At 42.8% G+C, this 25,085-nt stretch overlaps 2 protein-coding genes across 11 annotated transcripts; both read left to right on the top strand.

Moving 5' to 3' along the window:
* The first annotated feature begins 33 nt into the window (after positions 1-33).
* On the top strand, positions 34-8,658 carry LOC125739184 (zinc finger protein 665-like). Of its 2 annotated transcripts, none has more exons than XM_049009038.1 (9): positions 34-259; positions 1,760-1,962; positions 2,178-2,282; positions 3,888-3,983; positions 4,367-4,477; positions 4,665-4,788; positions 5,948-6,401; positions 6,486-6,544; positions 6,994-8,658. In XM_049009038.1, exons 1-9 carry the CDS (start codon positions 223-225, stop codon positions 8,388-8,390), a joined length of 2,586 nt encoding a protein of 861 aa, XP_048864995.1. In that variant the 5' UTR covers positions 34-222; the 3' UTR covers positions 8,391-8,658. The 2 variants fall into 2 exon arrangements, with proteins under 2 accessions (XP_048864995.1, XP_048864994.1); XM_049009037.1 differs by having other exon boundaries at positions 6,991-8,658.
* Positions 8,659-11,049: 2,391 nt separating this feature from the next.
* LOC125739174 (zinc finger protein 256-like) lies at positions 11,050-22,380 on the top strand. Of its 9 annotated transcripts, none has more exons than XM_049009009.1 (14): positions 11,050-11,146; positions 11,458-11,633; positions 12,247-12,313; positions 13,092-13,223; positions 13,790-14,024; positions 14,266-14,439; positions 15,970-16,172; positions 16,363-16,467; positions 17,574-17,669; positions 17,918-18,028; positions 18,167-18,290; positions 18,728-19,844; positions 19,932-19,990; positions 20,260-22,380. In XM_049009009.1, the coding sequence occupies exons 5-14, from the start codon at positions 13,964-13,966 to the stop codon at positions 21,732-21,734; spliced, it is 3,525 nt and encodes a 1,174-aa protein (XP_048864966.1). In that variant the 5' UTR covers positions 11,050-11,146; positions 11,458-11,633; positions 12,247-12,313; positions 13,092-13,223; positions 13,790-13,963; the 3' UTR covers positions 21,735-22,380. The 9 variants fall into 9 exon arrangements, with proteins under 9 accessions (XP_048864966.1, XP_048864970.1, XP_048864969.1 ...); XM_049009013.1 differs by having other exon boundaries at positions 12,230-12,313; positions 13,166-13,223; XM_049009012.1 differs by having other exon boundaries at positions 12,230-12,313; positions 13,098-13,223.
* Positions 22,381-25,085: the final 2,705 nt, after the last annotated feature.

Here is a 25,085-nt window from a genome sequence, read left to right as displayed (position 1 = left end):
AGTAGCGTGGAGTGCAGCATGTTTCAGTGAACGCGATCACGTGGCGGCATGGCGGCCGACGTCGGCGCGCATCCTCGTCGCGTTCCTGCGCGCCCCCGCGGCCAGCAGCTTCTTTCTGCCGTTTAGTTTCTATTTTGGTCGGCGTAGGCTGTGGTACGGTAGGTCTGTTCTTTCGCGGTGCTCGGTCCGTTTTGTCCATGTTTGGTGAGTAAACCCAGAGTGATGGAAGCGGGAAGTGTCCCGGAGAAAGACGGCGCAGGTGTGTATTGCTTTACGTAGGGTGGTGCACTTTTGCAGCCGGGGCAGGCTAGCAAAACGTTACACGGGAGTGGATAGCGCTGGGTTTGCATGTGCCGTAAACACAGCATTTCTTGTTAATTCTAAGTCATAAAGATTTTACTTCAGAAAGTTCAGTAAGATGGTCAATATCGAAATCTGATAAGCGACGAATGAGGTAGTGTTATGTGCACTGTTTTTGGATGGTTAGCCGGCTAGCTAACTGTTAAACAGCCGCGGATGAGATACCGCAAAGAACAGCTCCGCAGTGGTTAGTAGTGACAGATTGAATTTAGGGTTCTGTTTTGCCGTCTGACAGGCTTTATTTAGGATGACATGTTTTAGATTAGGCTTAGATTATATCATGACTAACCGACGGCCAAATCCAAATTCGACCTAGTGCAATATAAATTTGCATATTGATTGCTGCAGTTAACTGTTGTGCAATGTACTTGTAAAAGTTATTAGTGCAAAATTATGTAGGCACGGTATAGGATAAAAAGGTAACGCAAATTACACGGTTTGCAGAATAGCACAGTATATGAATTAAAATGTGTAAGGTCATCAAAGATTAAATCAGTGTCTCTAAGAAGGATTTTTTTTTTCGGATTTTGCGGTGAAATATGGTAAACAAATTGTAACTTTGAGCAAACATACTATAATATAAAAATGACAAAAAGATTGCATCAGTATTCACCCATCTGAATTAGTAGTTAGTATATTTTGCAGCCATTACAACTTTGAGTGTGATTTTGGACAAGGCTCTGTCAGTTTCACACGTTTGGACACTGGATATCTGTCTCACAAACAGTGTATCCCATCTCATTCATAGGAGACTGTAATCCTCTTTAGGTTGCTATAGGCTACTTTGAGAACCATTGGCTGGTTCTCTTTGCACATATACTCAGTACTGGCAGGCTGATAAGTTAGCTGGTGTGTCACACTCCACACAAACCTTTACGATTAGTTTGATTCCGCTCCAGAGATGCTCATAGTCCTTGTAATTTCTGGTATGCCCACATTTGAATTGTGTTTTTTGGGAACATGTCTTGAATATATTTTCAAATATCTTTTGAAAATGCACTAACTGACTGTGGAACCTTCCCAGACAAGGTGTTATTAACCTGTATTGTGGCACCTTAATACCATACTGGAGATCTCAATTTAAACATTTAATTGATGTGCCTTGAAGTGTGGTAGTTCGGGTTGTCATACCAACATGTCGTACGTGCTTTTTTCTGTTTATTAATAATTTAGATTTTAATATTCACTTAAATCTTAGATTATTGATTACAGAGCAGATCCCAGTGAATTCCATTTTGTGTTGTAGCAATAATATTTTGTTCCAAAAGTGGTGAATACTTTTTAGAGCCACTGCACTTGTATCTATGGCAGTCAAGGTGTATAATAGCTATACAATATGACATATCATAGTTTTAACGTTGTGTTCAGCTTATGATTTTTAGCCTTTTTTCTATTTCAGATGCCTATCTCTCTCTGTCTGCTCTTCGACTCCTGGTCCCACCCTTACGGCTGCTTTCTGCCGCCATGTGGCAAGTAGCTCAGCGAAGTGACGTGATGCATTATGGGAAGCTGGAGGAGTTTGTCTCCTTGGTCACGGAGACTGTCCCAGAGCTGCTGAGCTACAGGCAAAGAGCGCAACTCATTCTTGGTTTGCGAGCGAAGGTGACTAAAACCTGAAAGGAGGAGGATGAGGGTTTAGATGGGTGGGGTGGGGGAGAAATGTTTTATCAAGAGTTATGGCGGATTCGCTCATCAATTAGCAAGACAAATGCTAACTGTGCCAGTGGAATGAGAGCAAGGAGGAAGAGAAGAGCATTAAAGGTCTTGAGAAGAAGCTCTGTTTCCAGTTTGCCTCCAGCTCTGTCCCGTTGTTTTAGCTGATTCTGGAGCTGTTCCGTGGCCAGCACCCGCCAGACCTCCAGACCATCCAGCCCCACCTGGACAGGATCCGGCCCCCAACCTCACTTTCTATGTGTACAGATGTAAGTACATACTTGAATCTCAATTTCCCCGGTCAGTCCAATGCACATATATAGAGGCTTCTGTCTGCTTTTTTATAAATTATTAAAATTATTATTTGCCTTATGTTTATATCTGTGCATGTTTTTATACTTTGCTCCTGGGCTCAATAAAATTCATATATCCCATCTCTTATCCCATCTCTTATCCCATCTCTTATCTTTTCTTATGATGTTTCGTTCCAAGTAGGAAATACTACATTCAATTGCTGGTGAGGTAGTTGAGAAGTGAGTGAAACAGGAAGGGTTGTCCCAGGTCAGGGTACAGTAGCCTGTCCTGGGTGATGTGGCTGATATTGTTGGCATTATGATATTCTATTTAATCTTTTAAATACACGAATAAGGTATTGCTTTTTAGCCTAATTCCAATTTATGTCATGAGTTTTCACTGCCTTCTGAAGAAAAGTCCAGTTCATGCTGAATCTCTGAGCTGAATTTAAATTCAGCTGGCACCGTGCCAGCCTCTGTGAGCTGTCCGGATACTAACCATAGCCCCAGTTAGGTTAGTTAGCAGTAGTCATGATGTTCCTTGTGTCGGGTGTGTTTTGAGTCGGTCCTCATATGTCATTTTCTTAGGCGGATCTTCATTCTCGTTGTTTGCCTGGTCTGGCATATTTGCTGTAGGAGAGCAATGGTGGATGAAAGTTATTTAAGAGGAGTTTCTCGAGTTTAAGCTTTATTTCCTCAAGTACTTGGGGGAAAAAAGTTTTTTGTATTAATTGTACTCGAGAAATGGCTTGTGTTTAAACAGGTGATAAGAATTTTATAAACCATAGATTTTGCACAAGTACCAGAAGGAAAAACATTGTTTATTTTGAATGTTGAAAGCGCGGCCCAATGGGTAGTGAGGACACCTCAAGATCATCTTCCGGATCACTGGTTCAAATGTCTGCATGTCAGAGAGAGAGGGAGCCCTGCACTGGTTTTGCATCCCAATCCAGTTTGCCACTGTTATGGAATTAGTGGTTGCTAAATGCTTCACATTTTTCTTTATTTATCAGATGCTTTTAACCAAAACGACATTTCTTGAGAAAGCAGGGCCAGATCCCTGGAGAGAGAGACTCACAATATATCGGTTAACATGTCACTATCAGCTGTCACTATTGTATCCAGTAATAAGAAACAGTAATATATTTGTTAATATTGCTCACTGCCAAATTTTCCACAATGCGGTACTACTATTGCTCAAGCAATTTGGGGTTAAGAGCCTTGCTCTGGAGCTCAATAGTGAAGTCACGCAGCTGACTCGGATTCAAACTGGCAGCCTTCCTAATCACAGACACGGCATCTCTAACCCACTGACCAAGCACCAATCCTTTTTGGTCTTATAAAGCTTTAAAGTCAGTTCTTTGTGCTGGACCTGACCTTAGTTACAGCACTAATCTGTCCTCTACTAAAAAAGGTAGAATTATGTTAATCCATAAAAATGAGGGCCATGTGACCTGCCTGGAAGAGGGAGGTAGCTGAAATGCAGCTCTTCTTCCTGGTTAGTCACATGTGACTGTGTTCATATTTTTAAAAGGGACGACATGTGACTATGACCCATGTGGTCTTTTCTCTGTGTTTCAGAGCGCTCATGCGGAGGTGGAGGAGTCCGGAGCTAGTTTCTGGGAGCTGGTTCAGACGCTTCTGAAAGACCCTGCAGAGAGAGAGCGTTTCTTCCAGGTCAGGAAGCTGCACGTCATGTGTTCACAGCTGAGTTGTGCACTTTTTAAATCTGTAAAAGGTGTTGCCAGTATTTATTCAAAGAGAAATCAAAAGAAACCATCTATATGGTTCACCTTAAAATGAATGGGTTGTTGATGAGAGATGGAAAAAATATAATTTATAGTGTGTGTTCAGGATAGTAAATGGGTCTGTCTTGCTTTGTCTCTAATAGAAATGGATGTTGCCATGTATAAATGAGGCCAGTATTGTGAATACAGTAAAGCAGTTTTTAAATAAAAATGACAATAATAATAATAATAATAATAATAACAAACACCTTTCTTACTATATATTCACTTCCCATTATTATATTCACACACATTGCTTTCTCTCTGCATCAGGAGGTGTTCCCAGTGGAGTATGGACCCAAGTATGACATGGCCCTGCAAATCCTGGTGTGGGAGCTCCTCTCCAGGCTGGAGCAGCTCCTCCCAGTACCAGACCTCGAACAGGTACAAGTGCAATATTCAAGATTCTCAGGTGGACACATACAATGCTAAACCTGAGTGCTGTCAAATGAATTACTCAGTTTATTATTTTTTCCATATTACATTAATTCAGCATATTTGTGCTGTTCACATAAAATAGCATTTAAATTCAGACCAATGGCTATTGCGTAATTCCTCCTTTTTCTGTCAGACTGTTTCCTGGCTCAGCACTGCCCCCTCAGTCTTGGAGGAATGTGTGCAATCCATATCTCAGCCACAGCAACTGAAGACCATGCTCCAGCACTACAAATGTTATGGACACTTTGAGGCAAATGGTAGGATTACCAAATGTATAATGAGCAAGCCCTTGTTTTCTTTAGCTACAATCACTACAGTGCAAGAAAAACAGTGTTTAGATATTTTATTTGATATTTATACAGCTTTAACTCTTCCTATATATGTTACAGTTTGGTTGTTGTAGTTTGTTCTTGTATGCTTCTGTTATCTGGACAGTGGCCTATTTTCTTTATGGTACCAATTGGAATAGGTCATAATTTCTGTTTGGCAGTTATTAACCATTTTACCAAAGTTTTTAGAAACTTACTGTAAAAACCCATCTGTTCCATCCATCCATCCATCCATCCATTTTCCAAACCGCTTATCCTACTGGGTCGCGGGGGGTCCGGAGCCTATCCCGGAAGCAATGGGCACGAGGCAGGGAACAACCCAGGATGGTGGGCCAGCCCATCGCAGGGCACACTCACACACCATTCACTCCTACGGGCAATTTAGCAAGTCCGATTAGCATATTTTTGGACCATGGGGGGAAACCGGAGTACCCGGAGGAAACCCCACGACGACATGGGGAGAACATGCAAACTCCACATACATGTAACCCAGGCGGAGACTCGAACCCGGGTCCCAGAGGTGTGAGGCAACAGTGCTAACCACTGCCCCACCATGCCGCCCCCCCCCATCTGTTCCATGGTTATAATATACTGACATTAATTGTGTATTCTGCAGATTAGCTGAGTTCTGTTATGTGTCCATTTATTGAAAAGCAAATTAAATCTTCATATTTTCATGGAATCTAAATTCTGCTCCAGCATACTGTAGTCTTACCAAGATTTATTATCTAGATAAATATGAAAATATAAATCTAAAAGTGTTATAACAGCATTTTTTTAAAGTTGTTAGAAATGCACCAGCACTGCAAATAGTGATGATGAAGATGGTGAGGATGATGCCACTAGATCAGTTTTCAAGGCAAAAATGTTAGTAGACAGTCTGTTAACTTTTCATCTGTGGATCTGTCCTTCAGCCCAGCTTTAATAACCAGTTGATCAAGTTAGAGTCCCATTGATCTGGACTTGCTACACTAATCTGGTTCATGTTTTTATTGACGCATTAATGTTCGAAAGAAGCATCATTTACATAGACTGGTAGAGTTGGTTATGTTGCCATGGTTATAACACCTATTTTTGTCTCCCTTAGTGACCATCCCCACCGTGGATGACTGCGTGCTCACCTCTCCGCCCTTAGTCAGAGTGGTGTTCGCCGCTAAGCAGATAGATCCGGACATCCAGGCTGAAACGATGCATGACTCCATCAGCTTTTTAAGTCCCACTTCAGTGAGTGAAGAAGTGGAGATAGAGACTGTGATGGAGAGCACTGATTATGCTGAGGTGGAACTGAGAACCAGTGCCGACCAAGATGAAAATGGAGCCGGGGGCGTAGATACTGGTACGGAAGAGAGGGTAGAAGATGCAGATGGTCAGAGTGAGCGAGATCAAAATATCAGTCGGGGAGGAGGAAATGGAGCAGTTCACTGTCCCCAGATAAGCTGCGACTTGAGCTCGGGTCCCTTAGAACAGAAGAAAGAGGAAAAAGCCATGAAAAGTAGCGAGGAGAAGCCTCTGGGGGAGCTGGAAGAGTCGCTAGAGGACAGGTAAGACACATTGAAGGTCTGGAGGGCCTCGGCATGGTGCTGTGGCATTGAAACACCCTGCATCTGTGTGCTTTTACTCTTCAGGATCAGCACTGAGCCCTCAAGCGAATCAGCTCTGAATCAGCAGATGAAACAGAAAACAGGTGAGGGGAAACCCTGCTAGCCCCCCAAGAAGTTCTCTCTCACTTCATCACTGTATCTACACACACTCTGCAGAATACTGGCTGTGGTTGAATTTCCTCATTAATCCGTGACTCTGGGGTCCAAGTGAGGCCCCTGTATTCTTGGATTGTTACTGCTTTGGTAAAACAGTCACACTAGGGTTTCCACACACGTGCAGAAGGATGGATTTGTTTCTTTTGAAGTAGATGTGTATTTGAATTTAAATCTATATACTTTAAACCAAAGGTGCGCAATCTTATCCAGAAAGGGCCATTGTATATGTGGGTTTTCGCTGGAACTTGAGATTGCCCATCCCTGCTTTCAAAAGTTGAAACAATTCAAGAAATTATAGATGCTTCACTTAACAGCAGTAGAGGGTCTGGTCTTTCCCTTTGAGAGATTATTATGCTTTCTCTCTCTTGTCCAGCAGATGGCACTGTGGAGCTCTCATCAGTGGTCTTTGCGTGTGCCATGTGCCCTTTCGTCCACGCCAAGGAAATGCACCTGCATCAGCACATCGAAAGAGAGCACCCAGAGGAATATGACAAACTCCTGAGGTCTGAAGACCCTGAAGCCAAGACCCAGGAAGCAGAGAGCCCCCAGGACGTTCAGGGTCCCACACAGACCCGCACAGGGACCTCCAAGTCCCATACCTGCCCCCAGTGCGGGAAGAGCTTCCGGTCACGCTCAGACCTCGCCCGGCACCAGCAGATCCACACGGGCGAGCGGCCGTTTCCCTGCGGCCAGTGTGAGAAGAGTTTCAAGAACTCATGGGACCGAGCGAGGCATGAGCGCACACACACGGGCGAGCGACCCTTCCAGTGCTCCCAGTGTGGGAAGAGCTTTACACAGCTGGGTTTCCTGAGCCTGCACCGCAAGCGCGCTCACAGGGGTGACTGCCCACACCGCTGCTCACTCTGTGCCAAGGACTTCGCCTCCCCATCAGAGCTGGCCAGGCATAAGCAGACGCATGCCATCCGGAGGCAGTACCGGTGCTCACAGTGTGAGAAGGGTTACACGCGCTTGTCGGACCTGAAGCGGCACCAGCTGAACCACAGCGGTGAGCGTCCGCACCGCTGTGCAGAGTGCGGCAAGAGCTTCACCCAGCTGTGGATCCTAGCTAAGCACAAGCGCACCCACACTGGAGAGCGGCCCTTCCGCTGCCCCCACTGCCAGAAGAGCTTCACCCAACTCTCCATCCTCATCCGGCACCAGCGCATCCACACTGGGGAGAGGCCATACCGCTGCTCCCAGTGTGACAAGACCTTCCTCTCCTCAGGTGAGCTCTCAAAGCACCACAAGTGTCACACGGAAGACCGGCCATACCTCTGCAGCGAGTGCGGCAAGAGCTTCAAGACGAAGCGCACCCTGAATGAGCACTGGCGGACACACACCGGCGAGCGGCCCTACTGCTGTTCCCACTGCTCCAAGTGCTTCGCCAAGTCCACCGCCCTGTCCCGGCACCAACTCATCCACACGGGTCAGAGGCCGTATGTGTGCTCCCAGTGTGGGAAGACCTTCCTGTCTTCCAGAGAGCTTCTGTTACATCACCGCTCCCACACGGGAGAGCGGCCCTACAGCTGCCCCCGGTGCGAGAAGAGCTTCAGGTCTTCCTCGGACCTGACCCGGCACCAGCGGAGTCACACGGGGGAGCGTCCGTACGCCTGTGCCCAGTGCAGGAAGACGTTCTCCTGCTCAACCAAGCTGAAAAGACACATGGAGGTCCACAGTGCGGACAGGTCATTTCAGTGCTTGGAGTGTGGGGCGGGTTTTAATCGGCTGTGTCTACTGAAGACACACCAGCGAACTCACATGGAAAAGAGCTGAGCTGCTGCCCCAGTCTTCAATTACTCTGTGTGTGTGTGTGTGTGTGTGTGTGTGTGTGTGTGTGTGTGTGTGTGTGTGTGTGTGTGTGTGTGTGTGTGTGTGTGTGTGTGTGTGTGTGTGTGTGTGTGTGTGTGAGTATATGTGTATGTATGTGTGTATTTTAAATAACAGAACACTCTGCCACATCTGAAATTTATTCTATATTACATGAACATAGTAAACAACTATAAACATTGTTAAATAAAGGTCATCAGATTGCACAAAACAATATTGTACATTCGTAGTCATTACAGTCATTAGCCAGGTGAAATCAGCAGAATAAAATCGAATCGATATGTTCCCTTATATGAGTGATTGTTCCCTAATCCCTTGGTTAACATTTAATCCTTTTTCCCACAGAATGTTTTATTTGCTACTTCAAAGGCAATATATAAACTGAGTGAATTTGTTAGTACAGAATATGGCATAACATAATTCATTCTCACTTTTTATAATGCTGATAGTTGAATAATCATAAATTAAGACTCAGAAAATAATTTTTGCTAATTTATGTGCAGAGGTTCTGATTGAAGTTGAAAATTTGATTACAATAGGTTTTTGTATTTTGACAGCTGTTAAAGCGTGACTGTTTTAAGACTCCTTACAGTCATGATTGTAAATTCCTGTTTTGTACCTGGCATGGCTCGGTAATGATTTTTTTTTCAGAACTTCTGGCCCACCTTTGACTCATGCTAGCGTTTGATGATAATGGAAGGAGATGATTTGAGGCTCATGTTCGGTACCGGTCATGTCGATGTCACCTTGGTGCTCCGATATCAATACTTTCAAAGCAGACATAGCGCTTGTCCTCTTGAGGGGTGTACCCGAAAGAGTAACTACCGTTACAACCCTCAAGTACTCCAATACAGCAGAGGCATTGATGCTTGAAAAATTAACACCAGAAAATTTATTTTTGTACTTAGTGTGAGCGTCCAGTGGCTTCAGTGTTGGCATGTGTGCTCATGTCTCCAACTGGTGATAATGAAATCCATCCACATGCTCACAGTGAGTTAAGTAGGAAACAATGAGAATCTTTCATAAGGCTACACCTGAGCATTTCCAAGCAGTGGCCCGTACCAGCAGGCATCCCCTGTTAATCACAGCAAATGTAATGGGCCCATTGTCATGTAATTAATGCCCTTAAGAGTCAAATCTGCTATCATGTATAACTCCATTCCTGTTCAGTTTCAGGACTATTAGTAATGTCATTATTTATTTGTATTGGTTATCTATCAGTGGGAAATTTAGACAAATCTTACTTTATTTTTTATAAAAAATTCTGATGGAAGAGCAAGTGACTCACAAAAAAGACATGTTTCTTTACTGGACATTGGAGACATTGTTCACTGGGAGTCAAGTTACATATTTTATTTTAAATTTCACATTTTAAATTTCAGATTCAATGAATAAAATATGTACTGCACTGTACAGCTACAAATTCTAGTGTATAATGCCCTTAGATTGGACAGATATTGAACAATGACTTCCGAAGTTAATCCTTACTCCACTTGAGGGCGCCAAAAGGTTTACCCATTGACTTGAAATTAAGAGGTATGTAGGATATAGGTAATTGTGACTAAACTAGTGAAGTCTGTATTGTATCTTTTTTTAGTTTCTTTTTTAGTTAATAGAAATATGTCTTTTAACTTGTCCAATCTGAATGACATGACAGTATAATTCTCTGCATGAGTCTCACCTGAAATATCCTTACAGCCTTTAGTCTGATGATCCAGAAGGGTTAGCTTTGTTTTACACACCGGGAAGGCTCCACACACAGATAACACTTACTTGCAGTGAAATATTTAAACTTGATTTCTTCAAATTCATGTGCGTGATTTAAGGGTGTCCTCATTCAAGCAATGAAACCCATAATGTTGGAAAGGAATTTGAGAAGACTATTCAAGAAGGTAGCAGTTAGAAACCAAAATGTCTACCAACTGGCCTGATTCCCCATTCAGTGTAAACCATCTGCTGTGACTTTCAGGATGCAATGGAGATCTTATTGCTCCATCAGCCCGTTGGAAAGGATGCTGGAGGATGAAGGCCCCGGACAATATGAATACTGCAACCACAGATATCTATGGCTCTCCAGGGTTATGCACATCATGTGAAATAATAAATACAGTACAGTGCTGCTACAGAGCTTGCCCTCCCCAGTGGTGCACCAGCCAAGCATGGTGGACATCCATAGCATCCATGCAAAGACGTGCAGTTAGACTGGCATCTCTAAATTGCCTGCAGTATGTGTTAATGTGCCCTGTGATGGACTTCAAAATGCCAAGCATCTGGCTTTGTTAAGAACAGCTATTAATATTTTTACAACATGTAAGGTACCTGCTGGGATGGCCTTCAGGCTCACTGTCACCCTGTGCTGCATAAAGACTTACAGGGAATTACAGAAGATGAACCATTTGGAAGGGGTTTAGAATAATAATACTCTGCCTTGTTCTTATATTCAAATGATCTATTCCCTGTATAGATGCTTGGAAATCATATGTAACATTCAGTTCATAGGATATTAAGTCTAGCCTTTAAGGTGAAGATGCCTAGACTTTTAATATGAAATCAAGAGTAAATGGTAATATGAAAAACGTCATCAACTAGCGTCTTTATGGGATGCTTTCAAGGTTCAAAATAAACCTTATCATTGGTTACGTTGCTGCCCAAAGATCTACAGCGATCTGCAACAAAATTAACATTAAACAAAGATAATACTGGTGTGTAGATGCAATATATATTTATGTGCCGCTACAAACAAGCTACCGTCACAATATGAGTAGCAAAAACCACAACTGTTCTCTTCCTATTTGAACAGACTACAATAGATGTCTTGATTGTATTGCTATTTTCTAGATGTACTAATTCTAGGAGCATGTGGAAACTACATTTTTCAAAATTTTACTCTATGGCTGAAAGTTATACTTATTTATCTTATAAATACAATAAAAAGCTGAAAATAGCACGACTAAAAGCTTTGCTCCGGATGCCGCGTCTTCTTAATAATTTCTCATTTCCATCTCTCAAGCAGATCCCCAACATCCTTTGGCCGGGTTGTGCCTCCTGGTTGCACCTTTGCGCTCATGTCCGCGGTCATGTGCCCGGCGACACACAGAAAAACCGTAACGGACTACGGCAGCCTGGAGGCGGTCGTCGCTTCGGTGCCGGACGCTCCGACAGGAAAAGGGCGCAGCTCCGTCTTGGACTGTGAGTTAGAGTGAGATGGCAAAAAGAAAGTAATGGGAAGGAGAGAGAGGTACTATGGGCCGGTGTGGGTAATGTGCTTCAGAGCCCAGTTTGTTTGCATTGTGGATAATTCGGGAGCTCTGTCATGGCCTGGGAACAGGCCATCATGATTCTGTACAGTCACACCTGGACACGATTCGGTCCCCTACTGTACGTCACCCAAAACCCCGAGTTTGATTATTTTTATGTGAGGCCAGTTGTGACGTGTTAAGTTTCCCCCTGTTGTTGTTGATTTCAGATATAAATAAATGTCAGTGGGCCAAATAAGAAATTCAAAATATTATTGTTTCAAGCCTCTTTTATAGGCTGCTGATTTCAGCAGTTAAATGCTGTATTGTCATATCAGGCCATTTAAGGCTCATGTTCCTTTTTAACTGTTGGGCTTCTGCATTTGATACGGTTCGATCATCAATTTTTGGTGACTAAACATTGTTTAGATAACTGAATTTTTTTTTTCTCTTTGCCTAACTATATGCCTTTAGACTGCAGGAGTAAATAGTTAGGTGATGTATGTACATATGGCTGTGTCTACCTGTGACTCCCTCACACGAGTACAGGATCATGCAACAGACAGTGCTGATGTGGAGGAATCGGGAGGAGCCCTGCTGATGGCCCCAGCAGAGAGAGATCACTTCTTCCAGGTGAGCTGACTCCCTGTACCTGGCAGCACGCTTTCTCCCTTCCCTTGTCCTTCATTCCTACTAGCCTCATTTCAGGTTTTCCATCAAGACCATCGTATATGTCAAGTCTAGTAAATAAGAGAACAGAGAGTGAGCTCTTTTTTAGACTGTGTCTTGGCCCTCAGTCCTAGAGGAGTGTATGCAGTCCATCTTACACACAGATTTCATAAAAAATCTCCTACAATGCTACAAAAAACTATGGACATCTGGGGCTTGTTTAATAAAGCAGTATATCTTGCTCAGCTGGATAACTTGTTGGGTTTAAGGTACGCCAGTTGGAAAAGGACTTTATCTTTGTTCACTTACATTTAGTCCAGACTACCTTAAATCAAAAAAATATCTGGCTAGCAAAAAATCCTGCTTTCTGAAACGGCCCCAGGACACACATAGGAGATTTATCTAGAACAGTGGTTCTAAAACTTCGATACGTATACCAATGGTGTCACGCGAGCTCCCTCTAGTGGTACACAAATTTATCTCTGTATTTAAACGTTGGAAAAGCAGAAGTGGAAAGCAGAGAACTACTGATGTAGAAGAAATATATAAATATTATATAAAGAATTAGATACATTAAATATAACAATTAATGTCTACCATTGATTATTTTTTATTTTGCTGTTTTGCAAGTTATTAGCTAGTCATATGTAAATAACTAAATTATATAAAAATGATATGCTGGTGTTTTTATGGAATTATTTAAAGTTATAAAAAAATGTGTCTGTGTCTGTCACATTTAAAGGGGCAGTGGGCTATCATGAAATGGGGCAACAGAGACTGCTGTCCAGGATTCATGCAGAAACCTGCGCCTTCCAGACACAACCCGCCAAATGGAGAGACCGTGATGGACCATGTGAGCTGCGTGGGGATGGAGGTGAGGTCAGGTGTGGAAGAAGGTGGAGGTCCAGAGGCAAACAGGGGGGAGAGGAGCATGCAGAATGATACAGCGTACATTAGGGGGTGAGGGAGCCATTGAAGGAGAGGAAATGTGAATGAAAAGGTGGTGAGAAGTAAGAAAAGAATGACAAAGGACTGTGGAATGGCGGAAAGTCCAAGTGAGAGAAGTAGATGAGAGGTACAGTGGCCTGCAGCATTAATAGTTTAATGCTGATTTATGTGACTGTTTAGGTCCTCTGCAGGTCTTTGTCTTCCTTTTTCCCTAATTTTGAATTATTCTGTGTAAATGATGTAGTAATGTATTGCGACACATCCATGCAAAGTGTGTTGGGGCAACTCTCTTGTGAAAGGCACTATGTAAAAATGAATTTAATCGAATTTTGTGTCTTTCTTGTCTGGCTTTGGTTAATGTCTCGTGTTTTCTTGTGTTTTCCATTTCCTGCTTCATTTATTTATTTGTTTATTTACTTATTTCATAATTTTATGGTCTGCTTGTTTATTGTCTATTTCTCCTGCGTCATGTTCTCCTTTTCATTCGCTCAGGGCAGGACAAGACCAGCTTCATTGTCACATTGAGACCAATCGCCCAGAGGTGCACGGCCGGCTCCTTGGGTCAGGGGAAAGCAGGCCCATGGCCTCACAGACGACCAGTGGCCTGGTTCTTTTGCTCTTTTCTTTTGCTCACAATGTGGGAAGTATTTTAAGAGAGAGGATACCATGAGAGAACATTTGCAGATACCAGCGAATGATTGTGCCGCTGCTCCAACTGCAGAAAGAGGTTTGCTAACAGAATAACCTTGACAAGATACCAACTAATACACCCATGGGAGAGAGAATCCCTCTGTTGCTGTGAGAAGACTTTTCCGTTTTCTGGGGAACCTTTAGTTTATGAATGGTATCACACAGGGGAATGTCCATATTGCTGCTCGCTTCACACGTGCTTTGCCAGCGAACTCGGGGAGTGGCCTTAAAACTGCTAGGACTATAAAAGAAATTTCTCTGACTCCACTCACCTGCAGAGGCACATGCAGATTCACATGAGGGAGAAGCCATTCCAGTGCTGGGATTGTGGGAGGAGTTTCCAGAAATTGTGTCTTTTGATGATGCAGCAGCGAAATCATACAGCGGCTGGCAGCTGAGGTGTGACATGCTTTGCATTGCATTCTATGCATTCACTGTAATATTACTCTATGGTAAGTGTAAGATATTTATGGATATTTATTGAATCTGGGTAAAATGACTTTTATAGATGATAAGTATTCCCAGGAACTCCAAGTGTAACACATTTGCAGGTTGGTAACTAGGAGGGGAAACGGTGTCAGCAAAACTCAGGGAAAATATTTTCTTTCTGTAGCATGTCGCCACGTGGCTTTCATTTAAAAGCAACTGGAGAGAAGTCTTCCTAACTGAAGCAAATGCCCAAGCTGTATGTTTTACTCCAAAATCCAAATGTGTCTGAAAGGTTTTTTTTTTAGTTGTTCGTCACCAGTTTACACGTTTTTGGATGTGAATTTATGTGGTCACGTGAAAATTGTTACTAAAATGAGGATGTGTAATCCTTAAATTGGGTTCACACAAAAAACAAAAGTTAAAATATATTTGTGAATTATACACTGAATGATCTTTAAACCAAAACTAGGAAACGGATTTCTACGGTGCCAATTTACTGATATGAAAAAGACCTGACGTTATAATAAAATCGTGTAAATGAGGTAATTCTGTTAGGTTTTATCGGTACAGAGGAATGAATCATCAACTTGCAGCTTTTATTTTGAAAAGTACTTATTTAACACCGGAAGTAAAACCTTCGACGCAGAGATGGCCTCGTTCACATTCGCTGCTGTTAGCATTACAGTTGCTTTGTGTTTTAAATAAATATATATATATTTTTTGCATTTGACCAGGCATTATTAAAGTCCCTCTTATAATGGAAGTTCCTAGTGCCTCTATGTCGGACATTGTAGGTATGTGGCGAGTTAACTTTTAAAACAGATTTGAGCTGTTACTCCGAGGCTACTTAGTTAGCTTCGGCCACTGTACGTACTAAATAAATTCATGACTGGTACTTTTTCAGACTGCCCTATAAGTGGGTAATATAAATGGGAAATATAACAGAAGCCAAAACATTCTTTTCAACTCTGGAAAGCGATTTAATGAAAAATTCGCGTAGTTGTTACCGGTATGGTTACTGACATTAATTGTCGAAGCTTAACCCAGGAATGGCTACATGGGTAGTAACTGCAATTCTGAGACTGCGGTGATAAGCAAGACCATAAGTCACTTCTCTATTGAAGATGAAACAAAACATAAATAAATTGCACGATGGTGAAAAGCCCAACAATGTTAACTGAATTTAGCTATAATGCTATAGCTAATGCTATTTAGCTATAGCTTCTAATGTTGGTATTTCTTTATGTTGGTATTATCTGTATTTTACGTCACATTTTCAAGTGCCCGCCACGTTCCAAAAGTTTGGGTCTATCGACTATTGAGAAAATGCTTGTGAAACAGTTTTATAAAAACTTGCAGCTTACCATAGCGTAATTCATGTAATTGATTTCCTGAAAGTTTGAAAAGTGACTGGGATAATTTGATTGCTGTATTTTGCTTCTGAATTGTCATATATTTGTATGTCTTCAGTATGTAGCTTGAAGTGTTATTTTTGTAAGTGTGTGGTAAAAATGTTGTGTGTGACCAAGCTAATGCTGATAGTCTTTTTTTAGATCCCTTTCTCCCCCTTTCCTCACTGCGGCTCCTGGTTCCGCCCTTACGGCTGCTGTCTGCTGCCATGTGGCAGGTAGCTCAGAGAAGAGATGTGATGCATTACGGGAAGCTGGAGGAGTTTGTCTCCTTGGTCACAGAGACTGTCCCAGAGCTGCTGAGCTACAGACAAAGAGCGCAGCTCATTTTGGGACTGCGTGCAAGGGTGAGTAAAAAGAGAGGGTGAAAGGTTAGTGCTGTTTGATGGTATATTATTTTCTTCTGTTCTGGATTTAGGCCTAATGCTGCTGCAGCCTTGCAGGGCATATGTGTGAAGGAATGGTGAACAATATGGGTAGTGGGTGAAGTTTCTGGGTGAGCTGAAGGTGGTGGAATGGGTCTCGTTTCTGTTTCAGCTGATTCTTGAGATCTGCCGAGGTGAGGATCCTGCAGACTGTCAAAGGATCGAGCCCCACCTGGAGAGGATAAGCCGACATGCTGGAGCCCATGAGCACCCAGGTGTAAGGGCCTGTATCTCCACTGCTAAACGGCCATCTCAGGACTGTTATAGCCTATGGGACAATCTCCATAATAAAATAAAATACATATGGGTAATGTTTGTTGCTTTAAATCAGGTGTGCGACAGCAGAGCTAGATTCAGGTTGTTTTATTTAATATCTTAGATGAAGGAGTTGGTTACTGGTTAAGATTCATCTCTCCCTTTCTGCTAAACTCCAGCATTTAAAAATTTCCAAGCTTGTTGAATATGTACATAACAAATCATACCACCACTGGCTCAGCCATGCATTGAAGACGAATTGCCGTTAGCTGGAATATTCAGGCATTTATAATAGTCACCTTTAACCAAGTGCCTGTCTTTAATATTACCATTTAACATCGACTGTACTGGCCCTGAGGTAGGTAAGATAAGGATTTGTATACTTAGTCCACAGTTGTTTGCAGCATTCCTACCCTTATCCATACCGATGTTTTCCATAACTGCTTATCCATCTACAGAGTTCCTGTGAGCATATCCCAGGCAGCACAGGGCACAAGCCCAGCTCTTATGTAACTTTAGTTTTGTTTTACTACAACTTTCCCAGCAGTACTGGTTTTTAGGTTTAATCAGTGTTTTCCTTTGCAGCATAAATGTGCCTGTATTCGCAGTGTTGCAAAATTCTTTCCATGGACGTTAATGGGAATTAATTGGAAATTTGAAAAATTGCAGCTTAGCCTATAACAGGGAACTTAAATGTAGTTGGGAAAAACATCTTAAAGCATTAATAGTAATATCATTGTGTACTCAAGTACTTGTGAGTAATTATGTGTGTGTAAAAACACCATCAAAATACACTGCCTTATCTGACGGCTCGTGTGCAGTTCAATATTTCCAAAATTCCTCATCTTAACTTTCCTTTGAAAGTTTCTGGGAAATTCCCATCCCTTTTTAACTTTTTGAGATAATTCTGCAGCTATTGATACAAATAAGACAGGCCCAAACTAAGGCATACATACATATATATATAGATGGTGAGTTATTTACTACATAGGCTCTGTTTATCTTTGTGTAATTATGATTCCAGTTAATCGTAGTTTTGAGCTGTTTGCATGCTGTGCTCTGATTCAGGCAAGCGACTCAGAGGTGGAAGCATCCAGAGTAAACTTCCTAGAGATGGTCCAAATCCTGTTATCGGACTCGGGGGCAAGAGCTTACTTTTTCAAGGTGACGTCTTTCTCTGTCTTCTGCTAATCATTGCAAACCATGAGGCAGCATCTACTTTTATTGGCAAAGGTACCATACAGCATTAGTCACCCATCTGGCAGCAGTAGGAACTGGCAGGACATACAATCATTGGGATTTCAGAAACTATTTTTTGCCTCCACTAATCTTTATTGCTGAAGTGTCCCAGCAAGGAATGTTTGGTCATTTTTGGTTAGAACAGTACATGTATCACAGTCTCACTCCATCAGGAGGTGTTCCCAGTGGAGTATGGACCCAAGTATGACAAAGCCCTGGAGAACCTGGTGTGGGAGCTCCTCTCCAGGCTGGAGCAGCTTCTCCCTGTACCAGACCTCGAACAGGTAATATCAGAGTGCCTTTGCTAATGAAAGCACTTTGAGAATGGGGTCATTTAGCTTTCGGAGCAGTTCATTTTCATGCTTTTATGCATGTTTGGAGTTGAAGGGTCAACGTTCTGTTATGCTGCTTCTTTCCCCAAGTTGGTGTCCTTGTTCAATGCTGCTCCCTCACTCCTGGAGGAGTGTGTGCAGTCTAACTCTCCCCCAGAGCAGCTGCGGACCCTCCTACAGCACTACAAATGTCTTGGACAGCTGGTCACACATGGTAGGTCTTTCTGCGTTGCTAGATCCACTCTTTGGCGTGATTAGCAGTGTTGGAACCTAAATCCTTTTAATTTAAAAATGTGGCATATAATATGTAAAGTTTGAATTGATTTGGAGAACAAGGGACTCATTTTACTTGTCAGATGTCAGATTGATTCAGTTTTGGTTATTTATTTGTTTAATATGATTAACTTGTATTATTAATAGTGCTCTTAGTAGTATCAACTGGAGAAATGAGACTTTCAGAGCCATTATGGGTGATTTTATCCTGTACTGTAAGTCAATGGTTAAACACAATTTTCATTGTTTACATAATTTGGCTGGAAAGCTCCCGGCAGTGACTGACAGGGCACAATGATTTTTAAATCCTGTTTCTCCCACAAATAAATTTGGAAGTAGTCTTTCAGTTTCACATTTGTTTTTGTTTTTACCTTCCAGCAACCACTCCTCTCACAGGTGACTGCATCCTGTCCTCACTATCCCTCCTCCCCCTTGGCAAGGCAGCTGTTATTCATGAGGAAACCAGCCGGCAATCAGAATACATGCATGACTCCGTGGACTTCCTAAGTCCATCATATGTCAGTGAAGAGGTTGAGATAGTGTCTGTGGAAGAAAGCCCAATATACAGAGATCTGGAGATGGAACTGAGAACGAGTTTAGATCCAGATGAGAGTCAGATAGAAAGTAGGAATGGAGGTGAAAATGTTGAAGAGGAAATGTCAAATTTAAGCACTTTGAAAGAGGAAGATGGAGAATTGACCAAGGAGACTAAAGAGGCTGCAATGGAGAGTGGAGGTGGAGAGGCACAAGTTGGAGAGTTAGACGCTGAATATGGGGAAGTGGAGTTTGAATCTACAGAGCAAGGGCTTAGAGGTGAAGAGGTGGGGTCAGTGTATGAAATGGCACAGGCTGTACAAAAACAGGTGGGGCCAGAATGTGAGATAGTACAGTCCAGTAATGGAGAGGGGGGTCAAGAATGTGCAGAAGCAAATCCCAGGAGTGAAGATTGTACAGAGGTAGAGGCCAGAAGTGTAGAAGTGCAGTCAGAATGTCCAGAGGCAAATCCTGGGAGTGGGGAGTGTGGAAAGGTGGAGCCAGAAGGTGGAGATTCTACACATGGAAGGAAAAGCCAAGAAAGAAAGGAGAACATAATGGCTGAAGATGAGGGTCTAATTATGGGGAGACAAGAGCAGAACCAGAGTGAACACAAGGAGGGGGATGGAAATGGCCAAACCTCCCGGTGTGAAAAAGAGCTGGATCCTGGAAAAGAATCTGCACATGGACAGGAAGAGGGTGGCCAGTTACAGCTGGCTACCACCTGTCTGCTCCAGAGGCCTACAGTGCTGATCCAGCGGCTTGCTGTCGCCGACACCTCTCTGCCTGTGCTGACGCCAGTGCATCCCACTGCTGGTAACGGGGAGCAGCCAGTCAGCTCTCAGAGGAGCCGCAACAGGACAGCACAGAGATGGAAGGGACGGCGGGCTGTGTGTGGAAGGAAGACCAGTGGCCGCTTTCGGGCTGCTCTGACAGGGAAGCCAGCACTGTCAGAGAAGGAGTAAGTACTGAGTGAGTCTGTGGCGTGCTGGCATGTGAGTGCAGCGCAGTCTCTGTCCAACACTTCTGTTGTCCCCATTTTTTGCAGGAACATTGCTGATTCTCATGGTCAAGCTCTGGTCACCCCAGCTGAGGAACAACATGCAGGTAATGCCAGCGTTAGAATACCTTACAACGTACAAACTTTATTTAAACAAATGTATTGCTTTTTGCAGGTTATAGATGACCAATTTATGAAGGAAAATCAGTTTAAAGGGGATATAGTATTCATATTTATTTGCGGCTTCCTGAAATCTTTTCTTAGAAGTGTAATCAGAGGTGTGCTACAGATGCTAGGTTGTTTGGTTTGTATTTTAGACTTGTGTGTCATGCCAGTACCCAAACAGGATTTGATTGGTTCTCTTCCCATTCTGTAGTGGACCTCCTGAAAACCCAATCAGAAGGAGATGGCAAGACTGTATGTCCCACTGAGGATGGGGAAGACAAGTCACCCACTACAGCCGACCAGTCAGGGGCCCACATCTGCCTCCAGTGTCGGAAGACCTTCAGGTCTCGATCAGACTTAATGAGGCACCATCGGACTCACACGGGTGAGCGGCCATTCCAGTGCTCCCAGTGCAAAAAGAGTTTCCAGAATTCGTGGGATCTGACAAGGCACCGACGGACACATACTGGGGAGCGGCCATTCCAGTGTTCTCAGTGCGGGAAGAGCTTTACACAGCTGGGTTCCCTACGAATGCACCACAAGCAGAAGCACAAGAAGGAGTGGCCCTTCCACTGCTCCCTGTGCGACAGGAACTACCAGTTCTCATCAGACCTGGCTAGACACAAGCAGACTCATGCGGTAAAGCGACCACACAAGTGCGCCCTTTGTGACAAAACCTACAGTCGTGCCTCTGATGTCAGGAGGCACCAGCTCCTGAACCACACTGAGGAACGCCCTCACCAGTGCTCCCTGTGCGGCAAGAGTTTCAAAACATCGTGGGACCTCACCCGGCACAATCGGACGCACACGGGAGAGCGGCCTTTCCAGTGCTCCCAGTGTGGGAAGAACTTCACAGAATTGGGGTCGCTGAGACTACACCACCAGAGAGCTCACGAAGGAGAAGGTCTTTTTAACTGCTCCCAGTGCCAGAAGAGCTTCACCCAATTAGCAACACTAACAAAACACCAGCACTGCCATGCCGGTGAGCGCCCCTTTCAGTGCGCTCACTGTCAGAAGACCTTTACTCGACTATCGGTATTGACTAGACACCAGCGGATCCACACAGGGGAGAGACCGTACCTTTGCTCCCAATGTGGAAAGAGTTTTCTTTCCCAGGGTGAGCTTTCCAAGCACCAAAAATGTCACACAGAAGAGAGACCTTACCTTTGTTCCCAGTGTGGCAAGGGTTTCAAGATGGAGGCTGCCCTTAAAAAACATCGGCACACTCATACGGGGGAATGCCCGTACCACTGTCCTCACTGCAAGAAGACTTTCACCAATAGAACAGGCTTGTCTAGACATAAGCTAATTCACACTGGGGAGAGACCACACCTGTGCTCCCAGTGCGGTAAGACTTTCCTTTCCGTGGGAGAACTGTTGATCCACCAGCGGTACCACACAGGGGAACGTCCGTATCAGTGCTCACTGTGTGGGAAGAGTTTCACCCAGTCGTGCTACCTAACTGTTCACCGGCGAACTCACACAGGAGAGCGGCCATACCAATGTATTGTGTGTTCGAAGAGCTTCTCGCACTCGACTCCGCTGAAGAGACACATGCGGATTCACACTGGGGAGAAGCCGTTCCAGTGTCCAGACTGTGGGAAGAGCTTTAGCCGGCTGTGTCTGATGAAGACACACCAACAAACCCACACAGTAAAGGAGAGCTTGGACATCGCCTTGACCTAGTTTTACTGGTGACCATTCTTCTGTTGGCTTTGCATGGTTTCTTCAGTTGAAACTAAAACACAAAAGATGTTATCATGGTAAACTGTGACGAAAAAAAAAATTCTTCTCATAATATGCATGGCTAAAATAAATCCTGCCAGTTTTCAGGTGATATCCATTAATGTTTGGTCAGGTTGTTTTAGATGTTCTATGGTAGAGTACCCAGTTTTTCTCCAGGAGGCCTATAGTGATGCTTTGTTGACTGGGGTGAAAATGGGACATTTGTGTAGCCCTGATAATCAGAATCAGCACTGTGCGCCTCAGCTGTGTACCAGCACAGAATTATTTGCACAAAGGAGTGCTTCAACCCTGAGGTATGTTGGTGGCGTAGAGTTTTAGTAGTCAATCAACTGTATCCTTGAGTTGCGTTAGTCTGGTATGTCTGCATTGGTTGGTTTGCTGATTGTTTTTTTTTTCCTTTTTGGATGCTAACATGGTTCTTGAAGTGTTTGCTATGTGAAATGAGCAGCATTTAAAGTTTAGAATATATTATTCTCATTCCTCAGGACCCATAATGGACAAATGCACCCAGGGAGATTAACTTTCTTGTTTCTCTGTAGCTTCTGACCATCAATAAACAGAAAAATATGACCTAAGAATAATGCAACCTTGTAGATGTTGATGTTTATCTGCAAACTGGATCAGGTGCCGCTTCATGTAGATAGCAAATGGAAAACTATATTATAATTCCTTGCTCTGCTGTAAAATACTGATTTATTGCATATAGTAATATTAATAATTGTATTAGTATCTAGTAGTATGTATTTATATACAGAATTTTCTTCTAGCCTGTGGCAACCCTAAACCTAGGCCTGAACCTAATGCTAAAACCTGACTATATTCCAAAGTATAAAACTAACCCTAATCCTGATGCCAACTCTAACCATAGCCTGAACGGTAATGGCAAGTCTAATCTTTAGCCCTGACTAACTAGAAACTGTAGTAATGCCAAACCGAACTCTAATCCGATCCACAACACTACTGCCAGTGCTAACCCAAGGCATAATCATTTGTGTAACTGCAGCCATAATGGAAACAATAATTTTAGCCATCGGCTTAATCCATATGCCAGCCATAACTCAAAACACTAGGCCCTAAACTAGTTACAATGCTAATCATAAAACCAACCAGAACCCTAACCCTAGCCAAAACCTTAATACAAACCCTTGCCCTAGGCCTAGCTCATTGCAATCCAAAAATCTAATCTTGCACCTAAAGCTAAACTAATCCTAAACTTAAGTATAACCCTTATGCCAACCCTAACTGTTAGGGATGCAATGGATCACAAAACTCATGGGTTGTATCAGTTCATGATTTTTGAGTCAGGGTTCGGATCAACTTAAAGAATATTAAATAGCAAGGGTCTTTTAACATGCCCCATTCATGTGAACACATAGCTGCTTTGTATGTACCTTTGCACTTTGCATCATACTGAAATCCATAAAGGACGTCCATCATTATCTGTTCTTTGTTTTGTCGAGATCACTCAAGAACTTATTTTCCCCTTGATCTCAACATAGCCAAAGTTGTTTTTTCAAGATCACAGGTTATTTTCTGAAAATCACAAAATAACTTTTATTATCTTTGGAAAACAAAAGTTGAAATTAGACATGAAAACAGCATTTTCCAAGGGAAGCAGGTTCCATAAAAAATGCCATGGCTGATGCTACCGAATACATGAAGGTTTGTTATTGCTTTCTCACCAAAAATCTTAATTCCCGATGTGCTACACAAGTAGGGGGAAATCTCCTGCAGTGTGAAATTAATTTCAAGCCCTGAATTAGGGATGCACGATGATGTCAACATGACATCTGATAAAATGTCATGACAGCTGATAAAATCTTAAAGTCATCGATAGCATTGACAAATATGAAAATTTCTCCCGATGAGCCTGGCCAACAAGGTGTCTAATACAAATACCAACCTTAGCCCTAACTACAATGCAACCTAGTCCCTAAACATAATGCAGCCCTAGCGATATGCTTAGGTCTAATGTAAATGTATGGGTATGTGAGTGTGTATATGCAGTACCGTACAAAACCGCCTACAAAGGAGTGATCGTGTAACATCACATGACCTGGCCACCTGACGTAAACACAGCACATGCAACAATTGGGGTTAAAGGTCTTGCTCAAAGGCCCAATGGTGGGATCACTCTGCCGATCCTAGGATTTGAACCGGGAACGTTCCCAGTCTACAGAGCTGCCCCCCTAACAAAAATTGTTTTTTGTTTAACACTTTTTTGGTCAGTGCATAATTCCATATATGGTATTTTATAGATCTGATGTCTTTATAAGTATTCTAAAGTGTAGAAAATAATAATAATTAACCTTTCTATAGGTAGATGTGTCCAAACTTTTAATGTGCACTGTATATCCCTTTATCCATATTCAAAGATATTTAAAAAAGTTACACAAGGCATTTTCAAATTAATTTTTTTCTGACATGAAAATATGGAACTTTGTGACATAAAAAAACATCCGTTCACTGGCATCCACCTGCAGATTTCAGTTATGATAAATTTAAAATAGTGAGCAGGCTGCTCGCTAACTTGTCAGTGTGTGGGTGTCACTCGCTAATAAATCCCTTTGATTTTATTCCAGATAGTAGCAGTGGAACAGTAAAGGTAGCAGGCAGATTGTGGCACAGGCGGATGTTGTGATGGAGTTCAGCCTTTCTGTGGTCTGTCATCATTGCATCATCTTCCTTCTTTTCGTACTGAGTGCGTCTCCCCTCGTCCTGAGAGCCTGACTGCATGTGTAAGACCCCCGTGTGGTTTCTGAGCGGATCACAGCTACATACCTGCTACGCAAGGAAACCACGGAAGTTTGTATTCACATTCGTCTATTTTTATCTGCGTTTTATGCCTAAAATATATATAAATACAGTACATTCTGCAAGCTGCTTATTAAAGCTTGTGTTTCAGCAGAAGTCTCGCTGCAACTTATCTATTTCTTTACTCCCATATACTAAACTGTATATTGACTTACATACGCAGATTTCCAAAAGCAATTCTATTTCTTGCCACTGGATGTCAGTGTGAGCAGCATGAGTCTCTAAAGCGGGGGTCACCAACCTTTTTGAAACTGAGAGCTACTTCAGGGGTACTGAGCCATACGAAGGGCTACCAGTTAGAAACGCCCTCCTAAACTTATCTAAACTTCATGTATAATAAACATGTTTTAAATACTTTTTTTTTTAGATGTAATTTTAAAATCCATATAAATGCAAATGTGATTAAAGAAGAATAACAACAGGATAAAATTATATTTTAGATTCTGCTTACTGGTGAGTTGTGCTATTTTTAGAACA

This window comes from Brienomyrus brachyistius, chromosome 3 (assembly GCF_023856365.1).
Source record: "Brienomyrus brachyistius isolate T26 chromosome 3, BBRACH_0.4, whole genome shotgun sequence".
Classification (NCBI taxonomy): domain Eukaryota; kingdom Metazoa; phylum Chordata; class Actinopteri; order Osteoglossiformes; family Mormyridae; genus Brienomyrus; species Brienomyrus brachyistius.
This window is presented reverse-complemented; position numbering and strand designations above follow the sequence as displayed.

Bases quoted from the DNA above. Each gene is read 5' to 3' on its own strand.
- LOC125739174 (XM_049009009.1), top strand. From the start codon at position 13,964: ATGAGAGAACATTTGCAGATACCAGCGAATGATTGTGCCGCTGCTCCA. The intron at 14,025-14,265 runs GTTTGCTAACAG...ACTCACCTGCAG, and splicing joins TGCTCCAACTGCAGAAAGAG to AGGCACATGCAGATTCACAT. The intron at 14,440-15,969 runs GTAAGTGTAAGA...GTCTTTTTTTAG, and splicing joins CACTGTAATATTACTCTATG to ATCCCTTTCTCCCCCTTTCC.
- LOC125739184 (XM_049009037.1), top strand. From the start codon at position 223: ATGGAAGCGGGAAGTGTCCCGGAGAAAGACGGCGCAG. The intron at 260-1,759 runs GTGTGTATTGCT...TTTCTATTTCAG, and splicing joins CCCGGAGAAAGACGGCGCAG to ATGCCTATCTCTCTCTGTCT. The intron at 4,478-4,664 runs GTACAAGTGCAA...TTTTTCTGTCAG, and splicing joins CAGTACCAGACCTCGAACAG to ACTGTTTCCTGGCTCAGCAC.